At 41.0% G+C, this 24522-nt stretch overlaps 1 protein-coding gene across 1 annotated transcript in view; it reads right to left on the bottom strand.

The window, feature by feature from the left end:
• Positions 1-1623: 1623 nt before the first annotated feature.
• SDC2 (syndecan 2) overlaps positions 1624-24522 on the bottom strand; it is a 64054-nt gene continuing 41155 nt past the window's right edge. Inside the window, exons 2-5 of the mRNA XM_086741067.1 lie at positions 14425-14536; positions 7220-7353; positions 6287-6422; positions 1624-3875 (exon numbers count right to left, since the gene is read on the bottom strand). Of these exons, the coding sequence (XP_086597193.1) occupies positions 3712-3875; positions 6287-6422; positions 7220-7353; positions 14425-14536 (546 nt within the window). The 3' untranslated portion in view covers positions 1624-3711. The remainder of the gene's footprint in view (positions 3876-6286; positions 6423-7219; positions 7354-14424; positions 14537-24522) is intronic.

The raw sequence follows: 24522 nt of genomic DNA, 5'->3' as shown, positions 1-24522 counted from the left end.
AAATATAACTCCTTGCAAATTTTTAAAAAATTGCTCTATTATTGCCATCTGTAAGCATAGTTTCCTTAGAGATCTTTCTTTCCCCTCAGAATCCTCTTCCCCTTCTCCTTGTTTGCTTATTTGAACAAATAATGTAATACTAAGCATGCTATCATCATTTCCCTCACACCAATAGTTTTTGTTTACTGTTTATCTGGATACTTCTTTCCTTACAAAAGTTTCCTGTATTCTGTATGTTGCTTAAAAATAGTATCCAAGCCTGCACTCCGCCATCATTTCAATACACGGCAACAAGGGAAAAAAAGAGCAAAAAAGTTACAAATATGCTAGGAGATACAAGAGGACAATTTTGGTTTTAATTTATCCTATTTCAGTGAAGTGCAATGCTCAAAGTGAAAGAAAAAAACAGCAACGCAGCCTGTAAACATGAGCTGCAATTCACTTTTCAAGCTGGCAAGCAGAGGAACAAGGAACTCAACTTCTGAAGTTCTTTTTCCACAAAGCAAAGGCAAGAGACTTTTTAACATAAGCTCTATGTTACTTGCATCAGGCTTCATTTCCAAAGAACCTAAGAGGAAGTAACCATTTATAACCCAGAGTAAATAAAAGCAAAATGACATTTTGATAAACACTAGAGCCTATCAATCACAAGGAGGCACTGGATCAGGTTGCTGAGGAATTTCAGAGCTGCTACAGCAGCTTCTCCAGGGGAGATGAGCCACAGGTCTTCAGGAAAAGCCATCCCAGAGGTACAGATGCCACTGCTAGCTGCAGGCATGCGGCGCAGCATCCACAGCCTGGCACCAGGACTCCCAGCTGCCCAGCAACGTCCATGAGTAGCCAGAGTATTGCTAGAAACACATCCAGGAAGGGGAGAACAAAAGGGAAGCAAAACCGAAGACCAACTCGTGCTAGGAAGACTCGGTGTAAAAGACAGGCATTCAGCTGCCCGTTTCTTCTGAGCAGCATTGCTGGAAGCCGGGTGTTTGCATCAGCCTGTTTTTCAGACTGATGAAAACTGAACCCATGTTTATAATCGAGATGATAGCTCTGTTAGACTTTTTCCGTAATAGTATGGTTTGGCACTGCAAAGAGAAAGGCAAAGAGAGCGCAAGATAAATTCTTCCATCATGCCTACTGCATGTTAAAGAAGTTCCAAGTGTTTGTTAGGGAGGGCGGGAGGACTGCGGGGCTTTAAGTCCAGGTACACAGCTGAAGCATTAAACCTCTCCTGCGTAGAACAGAGTGGATCATGGATGTCTAGTGGAAAAAAAAAGACGAGTGATGAAACAGAGCTGAAAGTTTACTGTTGCTTCTGCATGTAAGCAGATGCAGGAGGAACCCGACAAGCATAACATTTGGTAGCCTGCATTATTACAACAGATGTCTACATTGGATAAAGTGTCCTGCGCATTAGGTATACAGGCAGAGTCTAACATTTCTAAATAAAAAGAACACAGCCGCTTAATACAATTTGCTTATGAAGAAGGAGGAGACAATTTATCTGGTGTTTAATATTTATAGCTGTACTTACAGTGACATTCATTGCACCCTTAAAGAAAATTCAGATCTACTACCTTAAGCAAAGTGGGCTTCAAAAAACTGGATGTCAGACTATACAAATAAAGTATTAGTTTAGGCATGGTAGACTTTATTTTGGCACTTTAACAAATGCTTTATTTTACAGCAGTGGCACAGCATTTGCCAGAAATTTTCTTTTCTCGGCACAGTTATTTCAAGCAGCTATTTTACTAATTGAATTTCACTAAATATTGCACAATAAGATATACCTGTTAAATTTTTACCCTGTTTTTACTTGTTGAACTTGTATGGCTTTGAAAAACTTGCCAGTAAGTATAAGTAATTTTAAAAGCAATATATTAAATATTTTAGCACAGGATAGCATTCATTTGTTCCTAAATGACCACTGAACTTGGGACAGCAACAAATACAAGTTACGCAACTCTCTTCCGAAGAGCCACCAGATCTTATTTACAATACATTGCCATTTCTGAGAAGCAGTTCAGCTTGACATCCTGAACACTTACATTTTGGAAATCTCAAAAATAAAAAAAAAATGAAGAGGTTAACAGAGCAGAAGACGAAGCCATTTGTCTGTTACAAAGCATAATATAAGGAGGCAGACTATCGTCTTCTCCACGTGTCCCTCTACCCAACACCTATCTGTGGTCTAAGCAACAGAACATTTTCTCTTCTACTTGGAATATTTCTTTCTTCTCTTATGAAGATATTCCACTTGTCTCAACTCTTCTGCTGGAGTCCGAGCAGAAGAAATCAAAATTCTCCAAAAGGCCGGGGAAAAAATAAACCAGAACAACAAATCAAAAACCGATATACACAATAAATGAAACCGCGTACTCCTTTGAATTTTACAGTACGGAAACCAACATTTGCAGGAGGAATAGTTCTGTGTCAATACTGCCATTAAATAGAATGCAAAGGTTGAATGACTCATAACTCATACACCAGATGCAAGACTTAAATATTCCCACTTTTCTCAGCAATAAATCTGGTCCAAGGATGAGCCTGATCAACAGCCTTATTTTTTGGTCTGGATTTTTACGATCTACTAGATGTACTCTGTGACATAAAAACATAAGCAAGTAGACATAAAACAAAAAGCGTACAAAAGTATATCACAATGGAATTCTCAGTATTAGGCCACATGATTTATTCAGTAGTGTTTATGTTCCCAAATTACAATTATGTCTATCCATGTAAGACTACAAAAGTTACCATTAGAATTGTCTGTGCTTATAAAATACCAACATTTTCTTTTACTGTTATATACCCATTAACACCAGTCTGCGACAAGTTACATATAATCATAGGCACTTCAAAGGCTTGAAAAGACGTTTACAACTTAAATGAATTTTTAATGAACAAAAATTTAAACCCCTACTTGTACCTTCAAATTGCAAATAATTAACAAATACAGTGGCCATAGAAATCTGCAGCAACTTCTCAAAATACTGTTAGAGTCTTTGGGTTTGCTTAGGTTTGTCAGTAGCTTACTCCAAATCTTCCTTACAGGAGATTTGTTTAGTAAGAATATGACTATACAGTTTGTAGTAATAATCCAATTTTACACATTAATCTGCTGTTACAAATCTCACTGAAGCTACAGATACGCTAAGAAACAATGCAAAGTGTAAAATTGATATTCTGACACTTAAATTTATACAAAGTGGAGGTTAAAGTTTACATAGCTGAAAAATTACATTTACACTAAAAGTTACTGTTATCTGAATTATCTGAGGACAAATTGCACCATGACAACTACGAAAAGGCATTTTTTTGGAAACAGATAAATTAATGAAATAAAAACTAACTTGTAAGATCAATCTGAGACATGCCAACAAAAATTAAACAACTTTCATTGAACCATAGGATAAAACAATCATTTTCATTATTTTATATTTATGCATAAATTTTTAAAAATGATTCAGTGAACATCAATGGTTTTATAAAATAATGCTTTGCCACTGTTATTCACAGAACACTGCAAATGTTAAGTTTTAATTTTACATTTTTAAAGGAATACATGAAAAGTTTTAAATACAATGGGATTTTATCATAAAGGTGCCGTAATGGCTCTTTAATGAAAAAAAAAAATCTTCATTATTCTATGCAAAAGCTTTATTTAAAAAAGTTCAGTGATCTCATAAATAGAGACACTAAATAGGAATTTTATGCATAAAACTCCTTAGTAGGTGCCTTTTGATAGGCAGCACAGGATGGTTTACGTTCACCAAGGTCGTAACTGCCTTCATCCTTCTTTCTCATGCGATATACCAGCAGCAGGATAAGGAAGATTGCAAAAAGAAAACCAATAACTCCGCCAGCGATAACAGCTGTAATCAAAGAAACAGAGATTCACAATATGCCAGAAAAACAAGTTTAGCACCATGTTTCTTTTTCATTTCACACAGTGTGTTTGCTATTACATTCAAATTAAAGAAAAGGGCTCCTATTATGCAACTGTCTTGATTATTAGTATCATGAAAAATATTCTCAGAAAGCCTGTTTGTGTTTACAAAGGCAATCATTTAAAAGGACACTCCACCTACAAATGAGTGATCCAACAACTCCGAGTTCTAAAAAAGTTATTAAGAATTTTCCAAAACCTCAATTTAGAAAGCCACCTATACTGCCACAGCATAAATTGTCTTCATTTATAATAATATTTATTTTTATTTAATTTTTCTACAGTTAACATTTTCACCCTTAAAAGAACTATTTTGTTACACTAGCTAAGAAATGCATTTTCTCTTTTCTCCATCAGTTTTCACTCTGACTCTAGACTGAAATGAATTTCCTATTGGTGAGTAACAGGAGAGAAGATTTCATGGAGCTGTAGGAACAGAGGCATTGCATTCATCACCCACTTGTGAGTGTGTAGAAACTATCAACTCCAACTAGACTTCAAGAGCAAACCTGCATGCTTCCACTGATGTGGATATTAAGGCTATTTCATACTTTGATGCTCAGAGAAAGAAGTGGTCCAAAAACTGTGTGACCTTCATGGCTCCCAACACCCCCTCTGAGGACACAGGGGAAAAGTATACCTGTAAACATTGTTCTTACGCCAAAAAAACCCTCACATGTAGGAAAGCCACGTGAAAACATTGGTGGCCAGCCTGTGCCTCCCTGAGTTATGCATGGAAACAGACCCTTTGTATCCTAAGGACAGGGCTTATCCATCCTTCTCCATCCACCCATGCACCCACCCTTGCCGTGAGCTCCTCCCAGGCAATGTCCATCCGCACCAGATGGACCAGACAGCGATGTGCTCTTGGGAGCGTGAGCGAGAAATACATTTCTGCACCGCAAGCATCAATCCAAATTACAACTCCCTTTCTGAGCTGTGGAAGCTCTAGATATTCAGCAGGCAGTATTTAACTTGTGGGTATCAAATCAATTAGCAAGACTTCACTATTAAATAACTCCAAAAGATGCCCATCTCATTCTCATCAAATCAACCACTGGCTACTCCCATTAACGTGTTTAGGAATCTATCAAGAAAACACAAAAGTTGAGTTTGTGTCGTGGTTTTGTTTAGTGAGGGAGGCCTAAGGTGGTAGCTTCTGTAGGAAACTGCTAGAAGTCGCTCCCCTTTGTTCAGGGGACTGGGCCGGGCCTAGGGCGGACCCACTGCTGGCCAAGGCCAAGCCAATTGGTAGCAGAATGTCCCGTGATAACGCTTCTGCGATAAGGTACTTAAGAATGGGAAAACAGAAAAAAAAAAAGAGAGAGAAGAGAAGATGTGAAGAAGCTGAGCGGGGGCAGAGGCGCAGAGGGGGAGGCGCAGGCCTCATGGGCCTTGCAGGCCTCACCCTCTGGCCTCTTGCCAGGCGGCCGACTGGGCCCAACTTGGTCCGGCCCGGCTGCAAGAAGTGGAAAGGAGATGAGAAGTGAATAAGATGTAAAAAAGATCCTGAGAGACATCTACCAGCCTGTTGTGAGGAACGGCTGCAGACGCCAAGGTCAGTGAAGAAGGAGGGGGAGGAGTAATGCGGCTCCTGGCCAAGATTCCCCTGCAGCCTGTGGTGAAGACCATGGTGGAGCAGGTTGTCCCCCTGCAGCCCATGGAGGTCCACGGAGGGGCAGAGATTCACCTGCAGCCCGTGAAGGACCCCGTACCGGGGGAGGTGGATGCCTGAAGGCAGCTGTGGCCCGTGGAGGGCCCGCTGGGACAGCTGTTCTGAAGGGACTGCACCCGTGGAAGAGATGACCCACGCCGGAGCAGTTCCACGAAGGACTGTGGCGTAGGGGTGGGACCCCACAACGGAGTAGGGGAGGAATGCGAGGAGTTCTTCCCCCAACCATGAAGCAGCGGCGTGAAACAACATGTGATGAACTGACCACAACCCCCATTCCCTCTTCCCCCCTGTGCCGCTCGGGAGGGGAAGGTAGTAGAGATAATGTTAAGCTCGGGAAGAGGGAGGGGTGGGGGAAGTTTATCTTGTTCTCTGTCTCATTATCCTGCTGTTTGTAGTAATAAATGAATAGTTTTCCCCAAGTCGAGTCTGTTTTGCCCGTGACGGTAACTTTAAGGATTTCTCCCTGTCCTTATCTCAAACCTCAAGCCGTTTTTCCTTATATTTTCTCTCCCTGTTCTCTCGGAGTGTGGGGGGAGTGAGAGAGAGACTGCGTAGTCTGGTCCGATTGGGGCTGAACTACGACAGTTTGCATTATTTGATATAGATCCTCTCTGTTTTCTGTGGAATTTCTGGTGAGATGGACCTTGCAAATGACTCCTCACCTGCCAGAACTTCTGTTCTCTGGAAGAGGTTTTCTGAATGCTTCTCGGTGAATACATCGGTGTCATCTCCTGGCTCATCGCTCTTTTTCTTGGCATCCGTTTCGGACCTTTCTTCTTTATCAATTTCTTCAGGTGACTGTGGCACAAAAGTAAAACAGAGCATTGCTTACAGACAGGGTGCACTGCAAGTCAGCACAGTCACTGCCCGTCAGGGGCAACCACGAAGCTGTGGCTCCAGGCTCATACTCCACAGCACCCAGAAACACAACCCACAGGAAGATTTTTGACCACAGAAAGCTGTGCTAGACATTGTAACTGAATCTATTTGTTGTCATGATATTGGAATGAAAAACACTATCCGTAAGTTTAAGAACCCTAAAAGTATATTCAGCGAACAGCTGTTAAATATTGCCTGTGTTTGTCAGAATAATGGCCTCTGAATGAAATAACAATTCTGAAATTAACACATCAGGTCTGTTATATTCAGAATGCCTATGAGGGTAACTCAGACAATATTACCTATGGTGGTAGAAGGAAATACTGAAATATTAAACAGAACCTGGCAAGTGTTCAAACTACAGCCAAGCCACACAACATTCTCCTTTGAGAAAGGAAGTTTCATGTAGAATTTTTTAATAACTCCGAGAGACGTAAAAAAGGTCAGACTCAAAGGTATCATGAGAAACTGTCCTGTGTATCACAAGATATTCTTTTTTGCATCTCTCTCTCCTTTCATGTGAAATCCAGACGTCTCTATGCAGATTTTCTATTAGGAATGAACCTGAGCAGCTCTGTATTCATTTAACAGGCTCAGTAGCATTAAGTAAAGTTTGTGGGGGCTTTTTATCCATACAAATCAAACAAAGTTAACATCAAGCCATCGATGGGGTGCAGCAGAACCATTTTAAACAGTGTTGCTCTCCAGTCACGTACCTTTGTTTGTGCAGGCACCTTGGTCTGCATTTTCACCGTGGTGGTCTCAGCCCTAGATGCATCACTAGTTGTCGGTAACTTTGGAAGTGTTCTGGATGTTGCTATCACTGCACTATCCTCATCTTCTTCAGCACCTGGAGATAAAAAAGGTGACATTTCATTGACCTGTGAAATTCTTCCAGACCAACCGCATTTTTTTTTACGACGCCAAGGTAGGGGTGCTTGCACAGCCCACCCTAAGCAAATGGCCTAGATGACAATGCCTGCAAAGATAAAGATGCAAGTGCAAACAGTGTGCCCCAAACCATCAGGGGGATATTTGCCCTAAGTGATTTCTTGAAAGAGGACAGCAGGCCATCAGAGAGATTAAGCAGTAACCAAGAAATTATCAGGATATTTTTGAAACAGAAGGAATCAGTCTGAAAAGAAGTATGAAAAAAGCATAAACACTTGTAACAGGGAGAGAGACCCTGGAGTGCAAGCAGCAGCCGTCAGGGCTGGTGAGACACTGTCTGACACGGCCCCGTGGCACCGGGGGCTCTGCTGGGGCTTGGCAGTACCATACCCCACCTCGTGGGTGCCTCCATAGCAGCCACCACCAGCTTCTCCACGGCCACCACAGGGGCACTCCTGGAACCCGCACCCTGAGGATGCATGGTCACATCCTGGGGGTGGCAGGAGGTGGTGAGGCCCCAGGATCATGTGGGGCTGGGGCCACTCAGGTCTCCCACAGCAGGGGTGTGCGGGCAAGAGGTACTACACACCCAGAGGAGGGGAGCTTGTACACCCCACGGCCTGCAAGAGGGAGGTGTGTGTGTGCACACAAATCTGTGTGTGCATGTGACGTGTTTCGATCAGCTACAGGAAAGGGGCTAGAAATTTGTAGTGACATATTACCATTTTTTAAGTGGCTGGTATTGTGGTTATCTGTTGTATTGCTGATATTAAGCCCAAAAGTATAGTTGAATGACTGCCAGTTAATTGCATATCATAAATAAATCAATCAATAAACTTCTTTATCCCGACTTGACTTAAACGACATGAATTGAACAGTTTTTCCCTGCAACACAGTGCTTCAACAACAAAATCTTTCTTGTACAGCAAATCTGTTAAACCCTCAAACATAAAACCCCAAGTAGTTTCCACCTACAGCAAGACTGATATTACTTTATGTTTCAGTCACTAGGAATTCACAGGATTTTAAACTTCACATAATTCAGAAGCCTTTTTCTTTTGAAATAAAAAGGATAGAAAACTCCCTAAAGACGACCTTAAACTTAATTTCCTCCACATTCAAAGCCCTGCTGGAGTATGAAGGCTCCTTTAGAATAAGATAATGGACATGTCTAATAAATATCCTTTAGTGATATGGGAAGGAAGAAGACACAGACAAGAGACTAAATTATTGCAAGGCCTGAAAGAGGAAAAGAATCGACCTATTCTTGGACCACTCCTTAGGAATCTCAATGTGTTCTGCTCATTAAAGACACCAGTTACCCAAGTAACTATTGGGTAATAAATCCAGCAAATGTGCATAAGAGTAATTCCTAACAAATAAAAATATATCCTCTTACAACAGAATAGTATGACTCACTCATTCCAAACCGACTTTTTATCTTATCTTTGTAGAGAAAGAAAACCAGCTGAAAATATAAGTGCAATAACGAAGTTCTGAACTCACAATCAAGAATTACATACATTTGCCATTGAAAGGAAGGACACTAACAAGACAATAAACTAACAACTTCTGTACTGTAGAAAAGACAATTAGAAATCATGTTTAAAAGTACTATATTAAACCTACCAGCACAGAATAACACTGGAAAAATCTTCAGAGACACCAAAATTACAGTGCAACCTCCAGAATAAAGACCTCACAGCAAGAATCAGGTATTTTCCTGAAACATTACTCAAAGATCAAAAAACCAACATCCTGCTTCAAGACAGAAGTGAGGAAAGGCATCCAACAGGAAAATTTTTCTGGCTTTTCCTCAAAAGTTTTCTTTGAGAAATAAGGGCCCAATGGATAGCTCAGCCTGCTTTGCCTCCCAAAGTTCCTCCAAATTGCACAAGACTTTCACAGCCAAGGAAATTAAAATTGATGATCAGATCAGAGATCTGATAAAACACACTTTGAGAATACATAACTTTATTTTCTTCTTTTTATGAATTTGTAAGTCCCATTTAATCACAGCTGCTCCTCCAAATCTTTAAAGGCCACCTTCACTACAGGCAATAGTTGTGTCTGCCAGGTGAAATGGTGAGCGTTACAGGTCTGAACCTCTCTGGTTATGGAGGATCTGGATCTCTGGTCTCTCAACAAATGAGATAACTCCTGGACTAGTTGCTAGATTTGCACCAAAGGTAGCCAACTCCTCTTCCATATGGCCTCAGGGGAATCCTGACAATCCCCCAAACATTGGGACACCTATCATTTAAGGCTAACTCAGGTACTGGCTCAGACACATCCCCATGGTTCCTGCTTTCTAATTAGCTTTATCTAGACAGGTCTCTGCTTGGCATGGAGTAGGTCTAAACAAGGCGAAGGCATTTCCCATATTCAACTGACAGTAGTATTCTCAGAATTGCCCGTAAATAGGACTGAAGGATCAAAAAACCCTCTATAATGCTCTCCAGAACATAGCAATAGCATTTTACACAGTATCATGTTCCCTAAAATAATAATAAAATAAAATAAAAAAAAAGAGGGAGGTACCCTCTCCCTGAATCCAAATAGGATTGGAAAGAAAAAACCTAGAGAAAAAAAAACTAACTAGGTTGTTAAGAGGACAGGTTGTTAAGAGGAATACTGTGAAATGGTTGGAGCTTACTTCTTCCTCTTGAAAATATCAGTATCTCTTTAGATGGTTTCTGGATTTGGACAGCTTGGGTGATGGTGCCAGGTATTAACTCCCTTGAGTTCCTCTACAAATAGATACTACCCCCTTACTGAGGGGGTAGTAATTAAATCTGTGGTAAAGAGTTGAGAGCAATATTGTGTGCGATACACAAGAGTTGAGACCGTCATACATCGTCTTTTATCCACTGCAGCTTCTTCAGGATGCCCAACTGCTGTCTTCACAGTGGTCAAAATAGCTCTAAATTGTGCTGTAGTATTGGAAATATCTAATATAGCCCTGAGTGATGTGTCTATTAGCTGCCCCTTGGATGATGGGAACGCAAATGCTCTTTCACACTCTCAGTGCTTGAGGAGACTTGTCAGGAAATCAAGACTGTGCCAGCTTAAATCATTGTATACTACAAAAAGCCCACAGTAGTTAGCACTCTTACTTGCAAAGCAGCCAGTGATTAACTCTTCCTACCAAACAAATTCAATCATTTCACCCTATCTTTTGGCACCATGTTTGTTTGCTGTTGCACATCGCACTCTGGGAGTACTACCACCACAAGCAAACTTGTCATAAGGTGGGCACACACACACCCACCATCTCTTTCACACCTTCCATCTCTATCATCAACATGGACATAACAGAATGACACCTTTTTAGCTGGCTTATCTCACCCCTATTCACATGAAAAGCCCCAAACACTGCCCTTAATCAACACAGCATTGGGCAACCAGAGATGATACTGAAACATAATACTGTTGCCTATCAGGGAACTGCAGATGAAATAAATGGGGACAGTGCAAAGACCTTGGGTCCCTGGTAATTCTCACCTGAGGAGGGGTGAAAAAAAAACAACAAACAAACAAAGAAACTTGAAGAAAAGAAGAGTCCTAACTATACTGAAGATTCTGTTCAGCACAACAAAAACACACTTTCAAACAGTATCACAGTAGATTTTTATGTTAAAGAACTTGGAGAACCAGGCAGTCAATGTAATGAAGCATGCTTGTGGCTGGTGTAGCAGGTGGACAGAAGAATCTCTTGCTCCAACCCAATCTGAAAGGTACCTATGAGTGGGAACTTAGGAAGTAGAAAAATGAATACTTGCTGTGTTGCCTGCACCATGAGAGGGGAAGCACACCAGGAGAGAGTGTGTCACCCCACCTGGAGTGCCTGCCGGGCACACTGCCACCGGGACCAGGAGCATCCCGTGTCAGCCATCGCCCCCATGCCAGCACCTGGGAGAGCGCCCGTCCCTCCCCAACCCAGAACCACGGCCCAGCCACCATGGCCCACTGAACCATGGCCCAGCCACCGCCCATCACCCAGCCCCACGCCACGCTGCCACTGGACTCCTTAAACTGCCTTCCAGCCTTGCAGCTTAACTTCAGCCTACCATTAGGTCAAGAGCCAAAGCAGATCTGCTCTTGTATTTCTTGGAGGACCTTCAACCAAAACCATAACTTTCTTCCAAGAACAATCCCCGGTCACAATGTCAGTCTAGATCTAGCTGACCCTGAGCTAACCTTCTCAACTCAGGCTGCTACTGACTGAGAAATATTAGGTCAGGGCAAGAGAAGACAGGGAAGGAAATTCTGCATCAGATTCTGATATATATTGCATAGACTTGTCTACCATGAGTAACTTAAGAGAAGACACAAGAATCTGACAGTTTTCCAAAGAACATACAGATAAAGCTAACAGAGATGGTGGCTTTCCTTAACATAAGGATAGTCACACTGCTTAGCAGCTGCTTCCAGGTATCTGCAAGACCAGGGCTTAGTTAAGATCTTTCATGCCAGCAGAAAAAGCGACAGTAATTATAAAAGCACTTCAAGTTGTATATAGGTAGGAAAAGTTTTTACTCTTTTATTGTTGTGCGATACACAAACACCTACACTAAAAAGAGTGATGACAGGCTGAGGCACCTCTGCGGAGATGGAGACTGCAAGGAGGAAGAAAAGGACTAATGAATTCACTATGGACTTTCTGACATTGATACAGGACAATCAGGAAGCAGGCATGGCCCCTTCAAAAACTGTTGTCCAAAGGATTCAGACGGAACACTTGGGCAGACAAACAGTAGCTGAATGTACATAAAGACTAAGGAGGCTATGAAAGGAAAAGAGAAAAAACCACAAAACAGAACACCATCACCTTTTTTTCCTCTTAGAAAAAGCCCTCAGCCAATTTCTAGCTTGAAATGTGTCATGCTTACAGTTACATTTGTCCATGTTAATGCTGCTTGCAGACCTGCAAGAGCATTAATGGTGGTGCTGACAATTCCTGTTTATCTCCATAGGCCTGGTGGCAACCAACAATTTTCATACCAAGGAAAGGAGTCAGCATGTTGTCATCTTGGATCTGTTTGCTTGGAGTGGAATTGCATAGCAAGAAAACCACTCCTGAGTGGGAAGGCTCTTCCTGCTAGGAACACTACGTCACTGAGTATCAAGTAAAGAGAGACATATTCAACACAATGTGATGGAAATCGATCATTGGTACATCTGCAGGACACTTTCTACTTCATAAAATGGAGATAGCAGTAAGTATAGGATGAGCAGGGTGGAGAAGATGCTAATTTGCTTCCCTCTTCAGTTTTTTTTTTTTTCTTAAGCGAATAAAACTGGCCTCACAGATTGCTTAAAAGATTACTTGAACTTAGACTTCTCCCTTTGTCCAAAAGAATTAGATTTTGGTACAGTCAGAGCTCTCTGGAGGGCCATCCAGCTAGTCTTAGCCTACAATGAGATTATTCCTGCTTTCTTGTAGAAAAGAAAGAGATTGCCAGAGGTACCATGAGTGTGTGTTATGTACTCCATCTTCTACCCATGGCTCAAGGCTGAGCACAGGAAAAGGGAAAGCCAAGGTATTACTGTTGGTGAAGTCTAGAGGTACTTTCTGTCCTTCTGGCTCCACCTTTACCTCTGAGATGGGTTAATAAAATCTGAAGCCAGTTCTTGTATAGTCTTTTCTACTTCAAAAGCAGAGTTGGGTTTTGAATCATCCATATTACAAACAGCCAGACTCCATAGCGAGATAAAATAAAACCAAAACAGACCATTCTCCATACTGGTATTTATTGTCATCCTATCTCCTTTCCTGAAGCTTACAAAGTCACCAGCATCTGAATTCACAAAGGAATGGGATGCTGACTGAAAGGCCAATTTTCTCAGAACTGAAATCTGGAAATCTCATTGATTACTCTTTTTTTTTTCAAAATTAAATGTTAAATTTCCCCTCAAAGAAGTCTACAGCAAAGATGTCCAATTAAGCCTCTAATCACATTGGAAAGTTAAACTTCCCCTGTGGAGGACTCCCAAAATGCAGAGTATCACCCAAGTGCCAATGACTGATGAGCCTGGATTTGCCTAGCAGTACAATCAGACCTCTGCAGACTTCATTTTAACACATCTTTGAAACTCCAAAAGCAAGGAAAACCAAAAATCCATCTGAAAAATCTCAGCTGTGGCTTAAAAGGTAACAAAGACAAGGTGCTACAAGAAGGGCTCACCCTTAAAAATTCACAAGTATATATAAACATTAAAAGACAGATTATAAAAAAGTGCAATAACAAACAAGTAACACATTTTAAATGAGATTTCCACAACAGCTTAGCCAATGCTTACAACAATAACGAAATTTATCTTCCAGAACTACCATAAAATCCTGCACTTAACTTTTAATGGCTGGAGCCTCCCAGCTAGTCTAGCAGAAACGCCACAAAGAGGCTTTCTAAGAGAAATGATTAATGAGGTTTCACTGACAGTTTTTTGAAAAATGATGAGATAGCTACACGCCTCTAATGAGTGTTTAAGTCTGAGAACACAGTATGTTATGTTTATTAATTTCTTTATTCACTATATGGATGTAATTACCTCAGAGAAAACTGTCATGTTTTTGGCAGTATCTAGACTTCCAAATTTAAAAGAATAGCAACAACAAAGAAGTGGACACCACATTTATGTCAACTTGAATGCATATAAGAGAAAACAAGTTTGCTGTGGCTATGTTTTCATAGAGACTACTAAATTAGCATTATGCTATGGGAGAACTAAGCCTTCTCTAATCCTTATTTAAACTCCAGAGAGATCTACACAGAAACCAGAGGGACAGAAGAGAAAAAATACCACAGTGAAATGATGCAACTAAGGAGTAAGAGAAAAGAACAGAAAGTTAATATTTAAAACCCAGCCCGCAGGGATGCTCAGTGCTCTGTAAATAGAGAGCCAAGCACTCATGGCACTCAACAAAAGTATCATCTCCAGCTTGTAAAGGAAAACTGCACAGCTTCTCCTCAAATAATTGCATTACTTCTTACACTTTAAAAAATCAAATTGTGACACGTTGTCTCACCTGAACCTGACCCAGAAGAATAATCATCATCATCAATTGGATAGACGCCTGATGCTTCTTCAACGGAGCTGTTGTCAAGATATAAATCTTTATCAGAGGTCAAATCTGTTCTCTGGAAAACAGATAAGAGGGAATGGTTAAAAAGATAACAGTTCTCCAGCATAGCAGTCTCTCCATCTTTGCTCCTATTTCTGAAATTGATGACAGCACACTGAACAGTTTATACTTCCAGTTTATGCAACGCACTCGTCTAAGATGTTAATGAAATTTGCAAAATTATAACATAAAAAAAATTCCAAGGCTGCACAATGAAAACTAAGAAAGCACCCAATCTTTAGGAAGCAAGGCCCCTTCAAATCACACTTCATCTCGTTAAACCCATGAATGGATAAATAGGATTTGCAATACACTCTGCAGAGCTTCTGTAACAAGAAAGAAGCAAATCTCAGGACTGAAGCCCTCCGTCAAGATCTCAAATATAGAAATCTATAGGCTGTCATTTGATCTCAAATGGGAAGCAACAAGCGCACATATCAAAAACCATCTCAGATGTACCTCAAGCCAAACCTCACAAAACTCTTTACAAGACAGAACAAACAACTGGGCCTACAGAATACAAACGTTTCCAAGACAGTGATGTTGATTAAGGATTATGACATTTCCAGCTGGATCAGCCAGTGTATTTCCAAAATTCTGGTCAGACAAGATGCTCCAATTCCTAAATGAACATGTCTCCCAAAATTTAGCTGTAGCTTCAACAGGCTAAAAAGTTGGCTTCTTCTGACTTTCACCACATTTTTATGTCTGCAAGTATTTCTGCACTAAAGAGAGATTCTGCTAAAATGCGCTGATAATAGAACAAGGTATCAGACATCCTTTTTGATTGACAGTTCAGACTAGAAATTGTCTTCCTCCATAGCAGCTTGCACTTTCTCAACTGAGCATAAACTTCCTTACAGGAGCCATGTATCTCTGATGACTGAGAAGGTACCTGCTGCTATTACTACTATTATTTTTACCAGCACTCCTGTGAATGCCTATTTGTTCCAACTTGTTGAAAAAAGTAGAACAGTTGAAAATGTAGTTTTAAGTCAAAAAGCAATACCATATCAAATTGAGTCTTTTCTTTATCTCATATAATTGCCCAAACCTGCTGCTCTAAGTCCCACAGGTTTCCACCTTGCTTTTTACCACACAGCACTGATTACTGATTTTGTTCCACCCAACATTTACTGTAGCTTTCCTCAAGGTGTATCAAACTGTGAAAGGGGTAACTCCTGTATGCAAAGACTCACACCTGACTTTCTGAGGTAAATTTTTTCCCAGAGGTCTAAAAAATATTGTTGAAGACATTTGTGACTTTTTTTTTTAAGAGGCTTTTGACAATGGATTCCTGTTCCAACATTCTAAGCTGCTTCATGGCAGAAAACTGCTCTTCAGTTTGATCTAAAATGAAAAAAAAAAAAATTTCATGGAAAGCAGAAAGGCCATCCTGATTACTAGAGTATTTCAGAGCAAAAGACCTTTGCACTGCAGGTACCTAACTTCTCCAAACAGCTCTGAACTAAAACAATGTTACCCTGTTTTTCTTCTAAAGAGGAAAAGAAAACCAATATGATACTTGGTCAAAGTCTACTCTTGCTACAGTAGTTTTTACCTGTGGGATATGTGGGGAAAAAAAAAAAAAGTCCTATTTTTATGGTATGTTTAGAAAAGGCCTGCTCTCATCTGCTGCTGCTAGTTCACATGGTCTGTCTGGAACTGGCTGCAATCCAAAGCAGAAATTCAAGATGATGTCTGGTCACCATCAAATGACTTAATTCCTTTAAAAGATGTCTCCAAAGAAAGGCCTGAAGTGGCGTGGTAGGTGTACAGGTGGTATTGTAATTAAAACACAGCTGAGACTGTTTCCGTATAGGAAAACAACTCCCTGTCACAGGACAAATATCCTGTTGATCGGGCTGCCACAATGGACCAAGCCACTTCACCCTATTTTACTTTCAGCCACAGTCGTGGTAGAAAACAACCCGCTCCTCAGTATCAAGCAGGAAAAAACAAAACATATTTAAAAGTAAATGCAGGTGGCTGGCCATGAATATAGAAAAGGCATACAATATTAAAAAGTTATTTGAGATAGTAAATATTACCCAACGTCATGCTGGGAAAAAAAATTGAAGACCTACATGGAGAAATTTCCTAACAAAGCATTTGGCAACAGCTGAGGAACAGCCTGAGTCGGCATGAGAATAGAAGCATCACACATCTGTGCCCAGAATTTTTAGCATTGAATAAAAATACGAACTTACCAATCAATTTATTCCCTAGGCCCTTTCCCACTTCTGTCTATACCAGAAACAAACTTAGCAGAATTCAAAAAACAAAGCCCCAAACAATGCCCCCCTCCAAAACAAACAATCCTGGTTTTTTTTTTTTTCTCTTTCCAGCCTCATAGGAGTCAGAGAAGACAGAAATGATCCCTGACAGTTCTTCTAAAGACTCAGTTTTTGTAAGACAGCTGAGCAGCCAGCCCTGCAAGCGCCTGGTCAGCCAGGCTCCTCACCATCATCTTTACTTCCTTTCTTTCGATGAATTATGGCTTTTCAGCTGCCAAAAGCTTTCATTTCTAGCTATGCTGAGATGTTCTCAAGATTTAAATCAGCTGAATATTGAGGAACAAAAATGGAAGAAAATCTGGGGAGTTTTCAGCAGCAATTTCAGCATTGTATTTTATTCTGGGGATGTAAAGGATATAATGTGAAACTTTCTTTAATACCTAGTATTGTGGATGGCACAACTCCATGAGAATAAGAAAACTATTCCCCACAGTCCCATAGATCCAGCACAATATTTACTACAGGGAGAAATACATGGCACAGTGAACCCCAAATGCATTCAGATCAGACATCAGGCTCCAACTGAGGAAGATGCTCTGCAGCCCCTCTGGCCAGAGCCTCTTGCTTCAGCTCACTTCCAGTACAAACAATTTTAGTGGAACTTGAGCAGGACACAAGCACCCTCTCAAACCAAATGCACGAAGAAGCATAATCTGTCTTAAAAATCCCAGGCATTTGCACAGACAAATGCCTTGCAATGTTCCCAAACAGACTCTCTTTGCAAGCTGGCTAGTAGACTTGGGGTAGGGGCACCTCTTTTCCCAGTTGCTCAGAAGCACGTAGGTGCCTTAGTCCACTTGGAATGAAAACTGCCTTAAGGCTAAGAATAAAAAGAAAAGCCCAACAGTAAACAAAACATGCACAGATGTTAAAAATAATTCTGTGAAGATTAAGCTTAGAAAAATGAGAGACAGTTAATAAAAAAAAAATAATACTTCATACTGTTTAAGTGAGTATCAAGCACTGAAGCTATGCTTTGCAGTTTTATACTATATAAAAATAAATTTGATTTAATATTTGCTCCAGAAATGTTTTCTTGCTTGTCAGCTGGGAATCCATGGGGGCCTGTGGACTACTTCCAGGGTGTTCACAAAAGACAAGTTGGAAAAACAAGTCTGTTGTCAGTAGGCTTGGTCAGAGAAAGGTCTGTACTGGCACTTGAATATGCTCACAAGGAAAAATAAAAGAGTTTGCAAATTCTAACTCCATAAATCTATTTTTAGTTATTATGAAGGCCAGCTATTTAAGGGACTATTTCCTAGGTTAATGGTTGGACTTTATGATCTTAAAGGTCTTTTACAATCTAAATGATTACCCGATTCTACAGCTAACAATTGAAACGAGGGCCCTCATGTAACTTCTATGTAACAGCCTTATTTTCAGATCTATTAAAACAGCAGGAACATCAGGCAAGGATGTCTCTGTTACCAGTCCTTTAATCTGGCCCCGAAGCCACAAAAACTGCTCATTACCTCTTGACAGAGATTGCATTCTTGTCCGTCATTGTTAGCCCACTTACATTCTTATTCCAAGAATATAATGCTGTGAAATCCTGTGACCCAAATACTTCACATGCTACATGCCAATAATCACTGATTCCTGCCTAGTTATTGACTACACTGTCATAAATCTAAATCTCACGGATGTAGTGCAGATTAGCACCCATAAAGTACTAGATAAAAGATATTCTCATACTAGTTATATGTTGAATTTGAAATTTCAAAGTCTTTATTTTACTAAAGTTTACATTTTTAATGATTTGTAATTTAATAAATTTAGATAATCCAAGGTATATTTAATTAAAAAAGCTCTCATTCTGACACTAAATGAGAGAGGAAACAAAGCAAAAAAAACTTTTTCTAACTCATAATTTCATGAAAGGCATAAATAATTCATTAAAATTACAATGGCAAAAACTTGAAAACAATCTTCAGACAAGAGGAGGCTTGGGAGAGGATGGTGTACTTCATTTTAAAAACCAGTCCCAAGTGCCCTGCAATAGCCTCTCCCTTTCCCAGTGCTGCTGTTAAAGTCAGTCCTCCCATTACATGGGGATGATTTAGGAGTAAAGACTTTTATGCCATGTGGATGAAGCCAAGAAAGCTGGTGTGAGGAGCAGTGAAGAAGTAATGTCTACTATGGCTGTTGTGGCTGTTTGAAACTCAAACGGAAGAGCGATGAGTAACCGACATATGGAAGGAAACATTTTATTACTTACAGATGCACTCAAATTTCTGTCCTCTGCCTTTTTGAGTATATGTATGGGACAGAGAATTTGAGGTTTGCAGCTGGGTTATTAATGGCACATTGCCTCCCTTTTTCCCCAGATGGAAGTCTTTCAGATGTAACTCATTTAGTATGCACAGAACCAGAGACCAATATTTTAAAAGTGATGTTATATCCCAAGTATCTAAGCCAGAAGGCTCTGAAAATTTGCAGGCATTACAGCTGTTGATTAGGTGGAGATCTTATACGTAAGAAGGAGAAAGAAAACAGATTTTCCACTTCTATTAACTGATAGTGCTGTTCTATTAGAGCTTGTATAAAAGCATGACCAACTGGTGCATCTGAGCTCACTGAAGTGATGTATTTGTCATACACATATATTTCCATTTTTGGAAAGCTAACTACCTGAATGCATTCATCTAAAGCTTGAGGGGCACTGCAGAAACTCTCACTGAGGGCAAGAAAAAAGGTAGTTGTGTGAAGGAGAAGCTGTATTTCTCCCTAGGCTTCCTACAAAAGGCCACCCAACACGAGTTAGTCCTAACAGACCTCAGCATTGTCAACTCAAAAGCCAGCAATCTTCCTGCTATCATTGCTCGCCATTTCTTTGCCTTCCCTCATCCCACCAGGAAAGCTATTTCACCATTTACACTGTCTCCTTAAAACCTTGTTAACCTTGTCCAGGAATGACAGTCATAATTTTAGACAAAAAGACTCTAAAGCAGCAAACTTGAAAATCAGATTTACACCTCAAAGCCCTAGGTTTTCCCAGAGAAACATGCTAACCAGAAGAGCATCCACCTTCCATTTCCTGTTGTGTTACTGGCTCTCAGAGGTGAGCATCTGCTGGCTCTGGCAGCGCTCATTGACGTCCTTCAACCTGTGCATCCCTACAGTGCCTGCCTGAACCCCACTGCCATTTCTGCTGAAGGCCCCACCACAGTTGGCACAGTGCAATGAAGTGGGGTTTGCTGGCATGAGTTTGGACTGCAAGTTCTTAAAAGTGGCTGCCACCACCTTGAAAGGAAATAGTGGGGACTATTTATTTCCTTCTCTTTTCTTCTGGGCCCAGCTGTAGGACCTATCACCAAAAAAGTATCTGGAATAAGACAATTAGTGGTAAACATGGCTTGTAAGATACAGTGGTGGGTGGTTGTGGGATTTTTTTGAGAAATAAGACACTAGTAATGAGTGATGTAATTTCAGCACAACACTCTAAGGATTCCTCATGTTGTTCCTCGGAGAAACCGTACTGCCTGCACAACGGTGCTGTTAGTGGAGTGGGCACTGGCCATAGGAAAGCTGCCCTACACCATGATCTGGGTAACTGTGATCACAACAAAAATATTATTTCCATAACAACAAGACCCAGATTGAATTTTGCAAGCTTGAGAGCAAGGGTTTCACACGGAAGCCAACATCTGCATTGCTCATTTCCCCCAAATCATTTTGACACAGTTAAAATCTCCCAGTTTTACCTCGGAACAGCTTAAAACCCTCCAAGCACTCCTCATGGCTGTGCCTTTCCGTGCTGGTCCTCCCGCTCATCCGCATGCCCAATGTGAAAACCAGCCTTGCGAGGGGAACTGCCTGGGCCAAATTTGCAAAAGCCCCCGCTTCCCCCTCCGTTGGCTTTGGCCAATTAAATAACAAGTTTTGATTGCCGTGACTCATTATGGAGGGCTCATTTCCAAAGGTATTTTTAAAAATACTTTAGAAGACATTTGCTGCCCTTCTTCAAGTAAGGGTGGAAGAGGAAATGGGCTTTGAACAGGTGTCCCTACTAGCACTGTAAGTTGGGTGTTTGCCCGTGGTGCTGGCAGCGGCGCGGCAGGCTGAGACCTTGTCTGGTGCAGTGCAGAGCTGCTACCACGGTTGGAGCACATGCCAGAAAGATTATTCACGCTCCTTGTACCTCATGTAGAAGAACTTCCTGATGCTGCACAAAACTATGGCTTCAGGCCTCCAATCTCTCATGACAGATAAAGAAAGGGTTTGACCACTCGTGGCTGCTGAGGAAAGGCAGAGAGCTCAAAATAAACATAAGCGTTGCAAACTGCTTCTACTACTGCTAGCATTCAACAATAGAGGAGTCTACCAAAAGAGCTGATTTACAGAGATTGCCTCATGTCAGAGCCAAGAGTCAAAATATGCTGGCTTTTAAGATGCGCACAGTCTGTTATGCCAGACTAATTACCAAAACAGAGGCGTATTTGACAGGGATGGCATTAGTAAAACAACTCTTGTTGTTGTCAGGCATTTCAGCAGTCTACGACATAGCTTGCGCTAAAGAAAATACACTGCATCCATGGTGCTCACAGGGAAACGCTCCACGGTAAAGTGTCCTCTGGGGTAAGGAGACACCAACAAGCCACCACCACGTCAGCTACTGTTCACTTACGGCCATGCACCAACAAAATTACTGTGCTGCAGTTGACAGATTTAAGTTCACACTCTTCACAAAGTCATAGAAACTCATGTGCCTGTTTTCTAACAGTCATCTGTGCCTTTAGAAATATTCCCTAATGTGTAATTACATGTCGTATGGCACGTTATGTGATAACAGAGCTTAAAACGATAACAGAAGAACTTGTTCAAGCTTATTTGAAAATGTTTTTCTTCCCATTACAAAGGCTCACAGATCTGTGTAGTGGGTCTTTGGCCTGCTTACAGTTTTGGAGCTGAGGCTTGTCCTGCCTGGAGGAGAAAGATAAACGTCCTCTAAAATTCTTGTCTGTTTGAGGTAAATTCCAATAGAATAAGCTTCTATCTTTCCACTTCTTTTCAGAGTCTGATTTCCACTTGTGCATCATTTATGTACTGGATGTACACAGAGAGCAAAGTTCGGTCTATTAACCTAATCCTTGCCTAGAAACTGTCTTGGCCAGGGTGGTACAGAGGTTGCTGTATGAACATGCAGGAGGGAGGTGAGCAAGCACGGCAGGAAGATCAGGCAGAGCTTTCTATGCTTATGCACAAGTACCAATGGCACAATTTGTGATGAAGGACAGATCAAACAACTTGCTTCATGCTCTCCAGCTAAAACAGCTATTTAGTAAATAAACAAAAAAAAAGATCCTCATCAGTTACCCAAAAGCCCTCCTAGACTATCCAACTAGGCTCAAGCCCACGTGAAGTAGTATTAAAGGACTTCTAGCTGAGCAAGACCATAGTTGGGTCTGACCGTACAACCCTACGGTTGTACAGAATTTTCTGGAACAACAAACCTTTACCTCTGTGGATCTCTGCCACCACCATAACCCAGTGAAGAGCAGCGACCCAACAACCACATAAGTTTATTCATCTCAGAAATGGTTACTTGGGAATGATAGCGGGGCAAGGCAAATCCGATACACCAACCCAAGCAAACAGTGGTGCTGTGCTGTTTACGTGAACCCCCTGATTTGACATTACATCACATTCCCTGACTCCACACCAACAGGTCCTTCTCTCCTTGTATGTGAAATCCAGAATTGAACACTGCAGTTTAGTTGTCTCCTTTACCTTGAAAACCTCAAGACTGCTTAACAGTCAGGGTACAGCACACAGCAATTCTCCTTTCTCACGTAAAAGCAAAGTTTCTCTGTGAATCCCAAAATTAAGAGTCAAAGTCCTTTCAGCTTTCATGCCAAGCCATCAATCAGTGCAAAGAAGAGTTTATTCTTCAACTCTGCCTTTAATGTAGGCACGATAAAACAGGGAAACTATTTTAGAGGGGCTATAGCTGAATCCGCTTCCAAAGCGCCACTCCAGACTGAAACATTAAAGGGCAATCTGCAGGCAAAACAGCATCAGAAGCCAGCAGCCAGCAATGTGCATCATGGATTGATTTATCTCAATTAGCATAGCAATTTTCTGCATGTTTTCCAAAAAGCACCCATTGGTTTCACCAAAAATAGGATCAAAACCACCATGCAAATCGTTGTCACAGCTCAAAACACTAATCAGTTTTTTAAGGACACATCAGCCCATGTGCAGACAGGTTAAATTTAAAGCACAGCCATGACCAAGAAGCTAAATGTGCTCCTTTGAAAATGCTGAATGAAGAGGTTAGCCTGTCTTTGAATCACCAGTCACAAGCCTGACAGTAACGGGAGATGCAGGTAGCTTTTGGTATAGAGGTCATAACTATATGTACCTGCCCCAGTCAGTGCTTTTAAATCTAACGTGCACTGACTCTTCCACACAAACCTCCCCTCTCCTTTCACGCTTTACGGATCCTTTTTCCTAATCAATCAGAAGAACTAACACTTATATTTTCCTCCCTCCTCTTGAGAACGTGGATGAATGATTAAAGCTGCCAGGGTAACCTCTTGGCATGCATGCCAATAACTCCCCACCTAATAGCCTTTCCTCTGCCTCGCTGCCCTGGCCCACTGGTGATTACTGCAGTCCCTTGAAGTGGTCAAATTGCAGGGCGGCCCCCATGGAAACCTATTTGGAGCTGTTCGAGCTCATACCAAAGAATGATGTTTTTAATACAGATTGTTCTTTTTTAAAGCCCTACAAAAGCAGCTATAATCAATCGTAGTGGGAGCACTGCAAACCTCCACCCGTTTCAAAAGCCCCATATTGATTCCTTTCCAGTCTGTGGATTTCAACAAAATAACCCCATGTGAGGAACCCAGAATCAACTAACGTGAAATCATTTAAATTAAGACTTTTTTGCCATTAGTAGCAAGAATTGGCAACAAACTGTCTCAATCAATTACATTCCTTTCACATTAACAGGGAAATTATATATAAACCAACCATATTATTAAAGCTACATTAAGCACTAATTAAATATTACTAGCAAGGGTTATGTATGGCAACTGAAGTTTGTCAAAAGTGAGGAAGAATCAGACTTCACAGCTTAACCAGTGAGCATTTCCAATTCTCGAATGCATAATCTGTTATTCAATAGGGACTTATTCGTTGAACATCAAGGTCCGCAAATCTCTCAGTGGATACTTCTGTTTGTCGCCTGCAGCCAGCAGACTCACGGTGACATCTCACCAAAGCACCCCACAGGTGGAAAATTGGCCACTTGTAGATCTTCCTAAAATTGGGTGCTATCATAGCAATTAGCTGAAGGTACTTGCCTCCTTCTTACACACGCAGCTCATTTCAGAAGATGGTCATAAGCTGCTCTAAACGAAGAGAAATCCTGAATCTGCCAGAACCGAGATGAATGTTGGTGGTGATACATTCATAACCCGGGTTCCCTAGATTCTTACACAGGGAAAGTAGAGCTCAAATATTATTTAAGTATACTTAAATAAAACACCTTTCTACTAGGACTCTCAGTTTCATTACAACAGAATATGCAGGCTGTGCACTCAACACAAGAGGAAAGAATCACCCTTTAAACAAATATCTTAAAAAGCTCCCAACAAATAAACAAACAAAATCCCCAAATCATCATCTTTATACCACTTCGGGTGCTGACAGAGAAGATTTTCTGCTCAAAACTGGTACTGCCTAATGATGCAAAATG

This window comes from Chlamydotis macqueenii, chromosome 2 (assembly GCF_036417535.1).
Source record: "Chlamydotis macqueenii isolate bChlMac1 chromosome 2, bChlMac1.mat, whole genome shotgun sequence".
Taxonomy (NCBI): Eukaryota; Metazoa; Chordata; class Aves; order Otidiformes; family Otididae; genus Chlamydotis; species Chlamydotis macqueenii.
Note: the sequence above shows the minus strand (reverse complement) of the source record. Positions and strands in the feature narration are given on the sequence as shown.